Genomic DNA, 13,368 nt, shown 5'->3' with positions numbered 1-13,368 from the left:
TACGAGTAGTACAAATCAAAGGCGTACACATGCATAAAGAAACCAATTGTACAATTGGTAATAATTTAGATCAACTTTAATTCTAAAAGAAACCGATGAAATATGAGCGTCACTGTTAATATTAAACAAATTGAAAATAGTTCGGTAAATGTATCGGTGTCCATTTGCCGATACCGATACTCCCAAAAGTGGCCGATATCAACGATACTGATATATAGGTACTCCCTACTTAATTTCTAGTTCATTTATATTATATTAACCCAAAGATTAAAGGAAGTGTCAGTCCGAGCGGCTACTGTTTTATCTTAGTGGTTTCACCTGTTTACGTTGGGTTAACTAAAAATAAACGTTCTGCAGTAATTTTCTTAAAATAAAAATCATTCTATATTGATCGAGTATTGTGTGTATATTAACGTGGACTGATGCCAGTTGAATATGGACAGCCCATATCTTCGGTAGCTAAATAGAATGTAGGTTAATCAACAGGAAATTGTTGGATAAAGCACGACCTGTCTTGCGTGGATACTCAGTAGAAATATAGAAGACTGTGAATAGGAAATTAAAAAAATATATTTTTGTTAAATCGAACTAATAATAAAAGGTACTAGATTCAAGAAAGGAAAGGGCGAAGATAATATCTCAGAAGGAATTTATTAGAAATAATGAATTATAATGTCCCTTCAATCTAATTATTATATTGATGCAATTGAAAATAAGCACACCTTGGAAGTTACGGGCTATCTATTGCATAATCTTGAATGAATCACAGAAATCAATTTTTGTTCACAAAATGCCTCAATTACAATAAACTGATGTTTTCAGTATAGATTAAGAAGATAAGTGCCACTTAATTTATTTATTTTTTTTTTATTTTTTTTTTAAATCAGTTTTCTTGCTATAAATAATATGTTTGTGCACGTGCAAATATTTACGAACAGATTGATGATACGTGCAAACTGATAAGCAATAAAAACAATTACCTAACGTGAAAAATACTCACAAACTTGTACTATGTAGTTACTACAAATAAGTATCTATTCCTGTTCGGAGAAGGCCAAAGATTTCGGTTCCGCTTGGTAGCGCGGGGATGCTCCGATAAAGAGCATATGTGTTAGCGACGGTAGATATGCGCATTAACTAAAATTTCCATGCAAAGCACAGTTACTACGAATATTTGAACTTAACTAAAATGTATGCTTTCTCTCCCGTATTCACTTTGCGCAATACCAGAGAGATTCATCAGTAACCTTACTACTAGGAATTATTATCCTCGTCACATTCATCACACCGAACAGTGTTTTAAGAGGTTACAGTCAAAAGAAAGTCATATCATGTAATTTCTATTTGCGCTCAGAAATAATGAAAATTAGACATTGAAAATAGTCTCTACCAATAGTTATCTTTTGCCCCACATCTGATAACTATATAAAAACTAGCTATGATTTTTATATAACATAGTGACTGTTTTGTTGGAGATTGTGGACGCAATGTTGATGATCGTCAGAAACTATCATTTCACGAAAAAAGAGAAAAATCTAATTAATTCCATTGAAAATAACTAGTAAAATTTCTACGCCAAAATGTTCCTTGCACGCGCGAGAAACGAAGTCTAACTTCCAAACCGACGATATGGGAGCGAATGATTTCTGTCTCCAGAAACCGAATATGTCTAATATCGCGTCCGATTTTAACTAAGTTTTACGTGTCGGAGTCGTATCTGTCGCAGGAAGGGAGAGGTCAAGAGCGTTTTATTCCTGAAGACACATTTCCCCACGAGGCAGAAGCCAAATTTCCGGTCCCATATCCTTGTTTTAACCGCAGGGGCTAGTCCTATGGCTGAGATACTTATGGCTCTTGAAGAACCAATGATTTAAGATGGATGAGAAACCTACTATGACAAATTTTGTCTCGTAAAAAGATCTTGGTGCAACCTATTCAACAGTCAGAAGTATCAAAATAGGAGAAAAAAGAAAAGAAAAAAAAAGCGATACTTATCACTGTGCCCTGGCCAAACCATTAACCCGAGATGCCTGAAATTTAGTCAAAACGTGGTACAGACATCACAGATTCAAATGATCTGGTCCAGTGTTCGTATCCTGGACCAAGTTCATCGTAATTAACGGGATTCTTTCCTGAATCTGTCATAAGGTTCTCATTGATACCAGCATTGTAATTTGTTTATTTGCTTTTATTATCTGAATTTTGAACTCAGAACATTGATTGCTGTTTTATTCAAGCGTTCCTTTTTGATCAGGAAAACAGGGCGAAACTTAGCAGTCTTTACACCTGTACTAGAGATCTCTGATCATTTTACCTACACTCTGGCTTGAGTGAGGTGCAACCTAATTGCAAGCTAGATGCTCAATCAAGCCACAGTCACAGGAGCTTACGGGAAAATAAACTTCGGGGCAGAAACTCAGACACTTAACCTTGGTCAGTTGACGAAGAAACTAATTTATTTTGAATAGTATTTCTTTATCTGTGTTATTTTTCTTCCCTCATGACAAGAATTCAGAAGAGTGGAAATCTGTATGGCAGTGAATCGAGTTTCGACTTCCCTCAGGTGTGACTGAAATTCAGTTCTTTTGTATCAGCGGTTCTGGGTTGAATCATACGAGATGGTACGTAGAATTTGACATGTAAGTGGAGTTCGATTCGTGAGCAATTAAGTTTGTGGCGGACAACATCATGTCCGTGAGTTCTCGAGGTACTCCCGTTCCCTTTCACATTCTCATTCCACTAATTATTCCATTATCATTCACTTATCTTGATCATTGTTTCCCTTAACCTAAAGAGTATAATTGTGGGACGTTAAACTGGAAGATTTCAATTTTCAATAGGGCGTTAATTCTCGCTCACCATATCTGTAACATTAATGGAACTTCATAACTTGATCAAAGAAATATCATAAGATTTGGAAGGTAAAATCATAAATTAAACAGATCTGTAGGGTACCATACGGTATTATTATTATTATTATTATTATTATTATTATTTAAAAAAGCAGTCAACTTAATACTATTGCTCAAATGTTGATAGAAATTAATAATTACGACTTTCTCCAAATAGTTATGGGATAATATTGAATTTTTTTATAGGCTAGGTTTACAATTCAGCAACTGGGATGATCTCGCAGACGTGTTAAAATGTGTAATATTGGAGTTACGGATTTTTTTTTTTTTTTTTTTTTTTTTTTTTTTTTTTTTTTTTTTTTTTTTGCAGATGGGGATTTTCGGGTGTCGATGATTACAAGGATAATCTACAGAAACTAATGAAATTACTGAACACGTGCTTACCTCCAGAAACTCTCGTTATATGGACGACAACACCTCCAATTTCACGAGGCTGCAGAGGAGGGTTTTTAATCCAGCAGGTGAGTGACAGTCATTTTTGAAAGTATTCCAAAAGGAAATAGTGGAAGTAGTGGCAGATTCATAGAACACTATCATTTTGCATAGCTAAAATATCGTGCTGTAAATTAGACATCTACTACCCACATTACTCACCTGGATCGAATGTGATAATCGGAGAATGAAAAAAAAAAAAAAAAAAAAGTGCACGCTGGTACATGTACCCAAATGTACAAATGTTGCAGAACTCTCAATTGGACTCTGTCCCTTGCCAAGCTAATCTACTCAGAATTATTACTCACCTTTCTAAGATACAGCTTTACATTATCCTCCTTCCATTTTCTTGGTCTCTTCAAAAATCTGTATGCCATAGGGTTAAGATTAAGCTTATAAGAGCATGACCTATATGAATGACATGTCCACCCATTGTACACGTTTCAGCTTTATTATCCATGTGATAATCGATGAATTCTAGGTGGTGTAAAATTGTGTAACTTTCTAAATTTGACTATTTGTTCGTCTTTTCTTTGTTAAATACTTTTTTTTTTTTTTTTTAATTTGCGAAAACCACCAGTCTTTGCTCTTATTTGCGTTAATAATCAATTTCACATACGAGAGCTAGAAGTTTACTCTTAAATTTATTTTTGTTTGTATGCTGTTTATTCTAGCTTTGAATCTAACCCATAATTTTAAGTAATTCAAAAACTGATTAAAGGAAAACCTTATATTAGTACTTTGTTTCGGTTTCGGCAATTTTTCATTGCCTTCATCAGATACAATCAGGCTTGCCAACGACCTGAAAAACCTGGAAATGTCAGGAAATTTTGTATACTGATGACATTAATTTTTTTAAAAACTTCAAAAATTGTTGAAAAATGCCCGTTAAAATACAAAATGGTGCGATATCTGTCATGTCTTATTCTAAGTAAAATTTGTACAAACCAAAGTGTAAGCAAATAGAAAATGCATAATGTTCTTGAGTAACTCCATTACAAGAATGTAGTTGTAACTGCCAAAGCTGAAAAAGTAAAACATCAATGTTCCAAATTATGTGTTTTAGCAATAAAAGAGGAGGAGGAGTTCGAATCATTTAATGTATACACAGATAGATTAAATGTCTTTTATTGCAGTCTACTTGATAATAGTGACTTCGTTGATTTGTGGGACGTAATTATAATGGTACTTGTCCTTTTCCATTGAAATACTTCTGTTGAGAAGGATTCTCAGTTTAGCAATGACATGCTGGTGGAAAGTATGCATGAAGAATCTTTGGTAAGTTTACGAGTTGTTCATGATACTATACAACGTGCTGGAGGGCCCCTTGGTATTTATATGGACAAAAATGCTTCATTACGTAAGTGGATCAAATGGACCTTATAAAAAAAACATGCAAAGGAAAAGGACGAAAACCACAGCAAACGAATTAAAGAAAAAGGAAAATAAGCGCATAGCTGATCACATTACCACTTTAGTATAAAAAAAAAAAAAAGCAAACCTTTCTTTCATTAGAGACTTCCATTGAATGCAAAATTTGAAACATGAAATTGAGACCTTGAAATCATCTAAGGTGAACTGTGAAAACTAAGGAAACATGCAGTAGTAATTTGTTTAGTGTGAAGTTCCATAACAGAAATTATTTATGTGGGACCGCAATCATAAGTACGGTACTGTAATATTATTGTAATGAAAGAGGTATATCAAAGATTTAAATCTTATTACTTGGGTATTTACAAAAAAAAAAAAAAAAAAAAATAAATAAATAAATAAATAAATAAATAAATAAATAAATAAAAATAAAAATAAATGGAAGGCAGTAGGTGGATGTTGTGGAGAGCTTTCATTCATTCTTCTTTGCAGGAAGGAATTATATCTGTAAAATAATAAATCTTGCCTGGAAAATCTGGAATTGTCAGGGAAAATCGATTTGAAAAATTCCTGGCAAGCTTGTACAATATCTGATATATTGCAGAAATGAGTTTTTCATTAATCATATTTTAGATTTTTAATTAATTTATTTATTTCTTCAACGTTAGTCGCAACGATAAAAAATAAAATTATACAAGGTGTCCCAAAAGTTACCTGGCATAGGGTAACTCTGTTATCATCACAGTTACAACAAAATGTAAGAGGGGAAACCTTCTCCAAATATAATGTTTTCGATCTAAAGTGAAGGAATTTTTTTTAAATCGGATGCGCGTTTGGGCTAGTTACTTTTTATGCGCGTAGTGTTAAATGAAATTGCAACGTTGCCATTAATAGAGGGGCTGGGGAGAGGAGGGACGGGGCAGGAGGTGGATAAATTTTGTAAGATAATGGTGTATGGGGGCTGGCCATCGATATGTTAGTGAAAAGACAGTAACTTAATTTAATTATGTTGTGGGTCTAGATAAATTGCAACGTTGCATTTTCATTTAACATTGGGCGCATAGTGTACAGCTCAAACGGTGCGTTCGATTTAAAAAATTCCTTCACTTTAGGTTGAAAACATCATATTTGGAGAAGGTTTCCCCTCGTACATTTTGTTGTAACTCTGATAATAACAGTTATCCTGTGTCAGAGGAATTTTGAGACACCCTGTGTAAAAAATGTTTGGAATAGGAATACGTATTTCCCTTCATTATCTACCTTTTATTTTCCTCCTAAACCGTTCTTCATTGTTAGCATTGCGCCTAAGTTTATTTTTTTATTTTCTTTCTTTCTATCTTTAACTCACATATCCTATTTTATTAATAATGTATACAGTGCTTCCACGAATACTGTGTTGACTTGTTATCACGTCAATGTCTGTGTAAGTGTCTTCAGAGGAGAAAACATGAGACATGGAAGATCACTGCAGAAAAAGTGTTAAATATGACTAATGTGAAAAGGTAAGAAAGATCTGGATTGGAGGAGTGATAAAAAGAAAAGTAGAAACAGTGAATAAAAAAGTGGAGATAAAATAAATAAATAAATGATAATAGTAAAAAAAAGACAAAAATCTTAAATAAAAACAAGTTAGAACTCCAAATATATTTTGGTGAGTTTAGTGAGGTGAGATGTTATAGACGGTTAAGTCGCGAATAGAATGATACTGTCTAAGAGACGGGAAAAGTGTGGGGAAAAGATTTTAAGCTTACGTATGTAAATGATGTAGTATATTTTGATGAGTTAAGTGCTCTGTCACAGATAGATGAATTTCACTGCTGCAAGAATATCTGTAAATATTGATACGAATATCAAAAAGGGGGTTTGACTAGCCAACATATAATACTGAACAGTGGGCGTACTTAAGGACGTAAGTAGATAGTAACCAGGGTTGACTGGTTTAAACAAAGGTGGTTCAAACCAAAAAACGAAAAATGTTCGTAAAAGTGCAAGTGTTTGTAAAATCTTGATGAACACACATTTGTGGGTTATCACGTTTCACTTCCGTACATTATTCGTATTATATTCAGACCTAAATTCCCCATTCATTATTCAAAAGGATTATACTATAAAAGCAACTTATATATATATATAAGTTTATGAATGTTTGTTTTGGGATTTTTTTATAGTTTATTATTGTTATGTAATTGCAATCAAAGAAAAATTCTAAATATTGTTTAGTTTCAATAATATTTACTATTGATAAAATACATCGAAATGCCGTACTTTTGTGTATGTGGGGGGGGGGGGGGGGCGTCATAAAACCCTACGAGAGACATTTAGTGAATTAAGAAGTGTCTTTGGTATCTATTTATGTATAAATGAGTCTGAGTCAAAGTGAACTCAAATAATTCGTATCTTTATTCACTTTTCCTACTGATATGCAAATTAAGTCGTCGTATTTCTTTAACTTGGACTAATAACAGGCGTTGTTAACTGTTAGGCCCCCTTATTAATTTGTTCTTTCTTTCTTCAAGTAGAATCTTCTCCCATTCTTTGTTTATCGCGAATCCTGCATTCTAATTCGTACCTTGTCTCCTGTCTTCATAATTTCCCTGGCTTCTTTCCATTTTCTCACCAATGCCCTGTTCTCTGACCTCTGCTCCTTCCCACCCTATCCTATGATTTGTCCCTTTCTGGTGCTTATATATTGCATTGTTGTCCCTTTTCAATCTTACGTCATCTTTGTGCTGTTTTATCCTTTCTTCCATCATCTTTTTTGTTTCTCCTATGTAAATTTTGCCATTCCGCGCATCCCACTCTATATATTACCCCACTTTGATCTTTCGAAAAAGTAATTAGTCCGAAAAAGAAAATGGATAGTATATATAGCATGAGAACGGTGTTTATTGTATGATAATACAAACAGAAATGGACAGCTTGGAAAACTAATCAAATCGTAACTTCAACATGTTATCTTTTAACTTATTTTGTATGCAGTTTTTATTTACTTAATATTTGCAAAGCGTCAAGACAGTAGTACATCTAAATGTGTAAGCATGAACATTGAACATGTTATTCTTAATATTTGTAATTGATTGGTCTTCTAGTTAATGTAATTAATAGGTTTTCTAATGTAATACAAATTATGTATGTAATACGGTGAATCAGGGGAGGAAAGTGTTGGCTGTGAAGGGTAACACATACACGCCCCCCCCCCCAATCACCACCACACACACAAATAACGATAACGACAGGATTCTATGAGAAGCAACATCCAGAAAACTTTTTTTCTTTTCTTTGATTTTAACCTAGTAGTTTCTGTGCATTCTTTCTATTAAAATATTGAAGAGAACTCCGTTTCCTCAACATATTTTATAGGCTGTACAGTCGTGTACATTCACCTTTTTTCAGTAGTATACTGGAATTTTTTCTAACATTATATTGAAAATAGTGAAAGTATCCAAGTCAACTCCAGTAGACACCCTGTCTACGAAAGAGCAGCTAACCTTAAGCTGTCAAATGGGTAAATCCATATCAAGTGGTCCAATGCATGTTGCTCGACAATTTTTAAAAAATCTGATTTTTTATGTACAAGTAACTTATCATGTCGTTAGTTCAAAATAAGCATTATTTTAATTTTATTGGCTTTTGGTTTCGAGTGGCAGCCATATTTGTTTTTGAAGATGTGCCATTTTGTGGTGTTGTAAGGGGTTACAGAATCTGAAATATCTCAGCAAATTTTTTTTTTAAGAATGGAAGGGGTCAGGAAGTTGAGCTTTACTGAATAAAGAGGTCTAATATGGTTTTTATCACTCACAATCCTTAGACATCCCCCCCTTTTTTTTCTAGAAATTATCAAAAATTCAGAAAAGTGGAAAAAGTGCATATTTCACAGGTATATATCTCTGGTGGGGGACCTGATAAAAATATACAATTTCTCCTTATAACAGGTCTATATGATGTTGTTCTATACCGAAAATTAGGAGTTTCAGATTAGATTATAAGCATCTTTATTATGAATACAAAGTTATGCCTATAAATAAGCATAGGCAGAAGTACGGATAAACGAGAGCTTACTGTATATCCATCATAAATCGGTTGGCAATGGATGAATAATGTATAGAGTGGTTAAGCACAACATACAAGAACAAGTGTTATCCTGTTAATAAGCAAACAGAACAAATGTACTGAAAATACAATTCAGCAGAGTGCTTGTTCCAACATGCACAATCGTGTTCAGACATGCATCAGATAGGAATTCACTACTGGTGCTTCACTCAGATGCTTACAGCGCAAGAAGACGGTTGTTTCTGCAGATCTGTGTATCAATACTGCATCAAATTAGTGAAGAAATTGGAATGTGATGTAGGCAAATGTATTGGTGAAGAATGTCATAAATGTGTGTATTGGCCGGTAGCAAGATGCATTACGTCCCTTAGTGACTTCAGTGAAGAGAAGAGGAATCTTCTGCTAATGCGAACAAGCAGTGGCATTGCAAACATATGCAACTACCATGAAGTGAAGTTTTCTGGAAAGTACCATCATCTTTTTGGTAATTCGTGTTGCGACCCTCTAAAAATCCATTAAAAAAACTATAACCAAAGGACTTTTCAGAAATTTCGTATGCACATTTACTAAAGGACAAGAATTATGCAGATCTGATTCCTGGAAAATCATTATGTCCTACATACTACACAAAAATCTACATAGAAAAAAACAAAATCGAAAACAATAATGTTGAATCAGGAAATGAACCTGATTTTGTCCTTCCATCAGACAATATTGAAGTTTTGAATGCAACGTGTTCAAAATTAGGCGTGTCACCTGTTTTGAAAATAAGGAAGTTAAGTGTTGAACAGAGACCAAAAGCAATGCGAAAAAAATTAAAACAATTGAGTACAGGATTGAAAAGAAATCTTGAAGTTTCTTTTGACAGCTCAGTTGCTGATGAATCACCGACAGAAAATATGCATTCAGTATCGTTGGCCGAAGAATATGAAGTGCTCATCGAAAAATTGAAACAGAAATGCACTGTTGCTAAGAAAAAAAAAAAACAAGTGAAAATAATAAGTTTACTACGAGAATCTTGGTCATGAAAAATTGTGTGTGCTGAATTTAATGTTTCAGAACGTTTAGTTAAACTGGCTAGGGAACTTACCAAAACTCAAGGAATACTGCCTGATGTATGTAAAAGAAGTAATAGTAAAACTATTGATGAAAGTACTGTGAAGAAATTGTTGATTTTTATACAAGTGAAGAAAACAGTAGTATCCTTCCTGGCATAAAAGACTATGTATCTGTCCGAATTAATGGCGTTAAAGTTCATAAGCAGAAGCAGTTATTACTTGGTATCTTGAACGAGTTGTACTTACATTTTAAGGAGACAAACCCCGATTGTAAAATTAAACGATCAAAATTCTGTGAACTGAGACCCAAGTTGTGTGTATTTGCTGGTATATCAGGAACACATTCTGTATGTGTATGCGTACATCATCATAATGTAAAGTTAATGATCGACGGTGCTAAATTAAATATGGACTATAAAGATTTGCTTGAAATGTTGACCTGCGATCTCAACAATGAACAATGTATGATGGATAACTGCATCCAGCGCCCAGATCCTGAAAATCTACTTCAACAACTATTTCAAGACGAGTTAACATACGACCTTCCTGATAACATTATTTACAAGCAGTGGATAACAACAGATCGTGCTGAGATGATCACCATAGTTAAACCAAGAGAAGACTTTCTTCAGGACCTTGCAGCAAAACTCAGAAATCTCAAATCACAACACTATGTGTCCAAAGTACAATATAGTTTTCTTGCAGACAAAAAAAGATGTCTTTCACACTTTGAATGCATTGTTTTAGTTGATTTTTCAGAGAACTTCTCATTCGTTATTCAAAACGAGATTCAAAGTTTTCATTGTGTGAACAAACAGGCAACGCTTCACCCATTTGTTTACCATTATAAACCAAGTGATGGAGGTGATTTAAAATCTAGAAGTCTTTGTATTATCAGTAATTATTTAGAACATACCACCACAGCAGTCCACACCTTCCAAAGTCATCTGATTGCAAATGTTAAGTCACATGTTCCGTCCGTGACACATATCATATACTTCACGGATGGGGATGCAAGTCACTATAAGAACAGGAAAAATTACATCAATTTGTGTAATCACAAAGATGATTTTGGTCTTGAAGAGGAGTGGCACTTCTTTGCTTCCTGCCATGGAAAAAATGCTTGTGATGGGATAGGAGGGACAACAAAGCGAATAGTAACCAAAAGGAGTTTACAGATGATACGTAATGATCAAATTTTATCTCTTCAGGACATGTATGATTATTGTGTAAAAAACATTTCTGGTATAAAGTACATTTATGTCAGGAGTGAGGAAGTAGTCAACCGTGAAGCTGAACTGCGAGGGAGATTTCCTACTTGTTTTCCTGTTCCTAAAACACGTACTTTCAGGAAGTAAATGTGAGAAAAGCGTCCTTGCACTGCCTCCAAACAGGTGACACAGTTGCATGTATTTATGAAGAAAAGTGGTACATTGGAATTGTTGAAGATGTGAGTATCGAACATGATGACGTGAAAGTGCATTTTTACGAACCCTCAGGACCACGAACTTCATTTAAAATTTCAAGAGACGACAAGACATGAGTACCTTTCAAGAACATTTTACGAAAGCTTACTCCCAATGAGCTTACAACAGCAACGGGTCGGTGTCATACTATCACTCCACAGTTGTGTGATCAAATATCCAAACATTTTGTGAAACAAACTGTTTAAGTGGTACATAAAAGCCAGTATTGTTCTTGTATGCTGTGCTTAACCACTCTATGCATTATTCATCCATTGCCAACCGATTTATGATGGATATACAGTAAACTTTCGTTTATCCGTACTTCTGAATATGCTTATTTATAGGTATAACTTTGTGTTCATAATAAAGGTACTTATAGTCTAATCTGAAACTCCTAATTTACGGTATAGAATAACATCATGTAGACCTGTTATGGGGAGAAATTGTATATTTTTATCAGGTCCCCCCACCAGAGATATATACCTGTGAAATATGCACTTTTTCCACTTTTCTGAATTTTTGATAATTTCTAGAAAAAAAAGGGGACATGTCTAAGGATTGAAACTTGGTGAGTGATAAGAACCATATCAGACCTCTTTATTCAGTAAAGCTCAACTTCCTGACCCCCTTCCCTTCTTAAAAAAAATAGGTGCCAAAGTTGGGAATTTTAACGTCAATCACCTACTTTTTCAAATTTTAATTTTACCCATTCATAATTTATGAATGACAATAACTAATATAAACTCTTAAAGTGTTGAACTTACCGAACATTTTGGTTTTGGTTTCACATCGATAGGGTAATTAATTGCTGAGATATTTCAGATTCTGTAACCCCTTACAACACCACAAAATGGCACGTCTTCGAAAACAAATATGGCTGCCACTCGAAACCAAAAGCCAATAAAATTAAAGTAATGCTTATTTTGAACTAATGACATGATAAGTTACCTGTACATAAAAAATCAGATTTTTTAAAAATTGTCGAGCAACGATTTATTCCTTTTCTGGACCACTTCACATGGATTTTCCCAAGTGATTTTGCTGGGTGATTTGCTTTTAATCACTTGATTTTTAAATAAAGATCTTTGATTTAAATCAAATTTCAGAATGAATCTTTCAAATGAAAATAAGAGAAATGTGTTTTTTATTTAGTAACCATTATTATAATATTCATAACGAAAGATTTCTCAATATAAATAATACTAACATTTAATTCAGACGAAAATCTCTGTATTTGTTTAATGTTTGTTGTTTTGTTTATTAGATGCTCATAAATTTGTCTTATTTGTGTGAACCAGAATCATGTAAGCATCACATTCCACCACTTCCGTGCATCTAAAATGTAATTTTCTTTACAGTGTAAAATTACTGTTTATTTAAGTACTTCAATTTTGAATATTATACGTTTTCGGTATCTCATCATGAAATAAATATTGATATACTTTCTGCACTCAACATTTTGTTGATTTGTTTAAACAACAATAATTACTTAAACACCTTTTCCATGCCTAACTAATACCTTATTTTGGAATGAAGTGTGGTAATTCATCCTGTAAACCAAGAAGGCCAAAACAATGGGATAAACCAATACACAAATCAGATGATTCATGCTCATACCAACTGTGAATACGTGATAGGTAAGTCACCTGCTATAGATAGTATCCGTTAGGTTACCTATAGGGAGAATACCCAAAATTCTTTCTGTTCATGCTTATAAAATGGAGGCGGTTAAAAGCTAAGAGCTGTTTACAGTACGCCATTGTAAATTTGTTTTTCTTGCTGTCATTCAACTCCAGACTCTCTTTGCAGTACTTTACTGGATAACATCTACTACTACTACTATTACCATTACCACCACTAAACCTGAGGCCTCACGAACCGGAAGCTCACACGCTGACCACTGAACCACGCGGGAGCATATTATTATTTAGCCATTGGACATCGAATATTTTTCCAGTGGTATTTGGCCACGATTTAGAAGCATTTTCAGATTACTTAGCTATTTTTACGTTACTACTTTTAGCATTTCCGCTCAGCGGTAGTGACTATTTGTAGAGCATTGTCTTCAAATTCGAATTC

General features: G+C 33.9%; 1 protein-coding gene across 3 annotated transcripts in view; it reads left to right on the top strand.

Moving 5' to 3' along the window:
* The window catches only part of LOC145689307 (PC-esterase domain-containing protein 1A-like), a 110,738-nt gene that overhangs the window by 42,156 nt on the left and 55,214 nt on the right, over positions 1-13,368 (top strand). For all 3 annotated transcript variants that reach the window (XM_081763448.1, XM_081763451.1, XM_081763452.1), the window contains exon 6: positions 3,223-3,373. In XM_081763448.1, the coding sequence (XP_081619574.1) occupies positions 3,223-3,373 (151 nt within the window). The remainder of the gene's footprint in view (positions 1-3,222; positions 3,374-13,368) is intronic.

Source organism: Thermobia domestica, chromosome 1 (assembly GCF_964235325.1).
Source record: "Thermobia domestica chromosome 1, izTheDome1.hap1.1, whole genome shotgun sequence".
Lineage (NCBI taxonomy): Eukaryota > Metazoa > Arthropoda > Insecta > Zygentoma > Lepismatidae > Thermobia > Thermobia domestica.
This window is presented reverse-complemented; position numbering and strand designations above follow the sequence as displayed.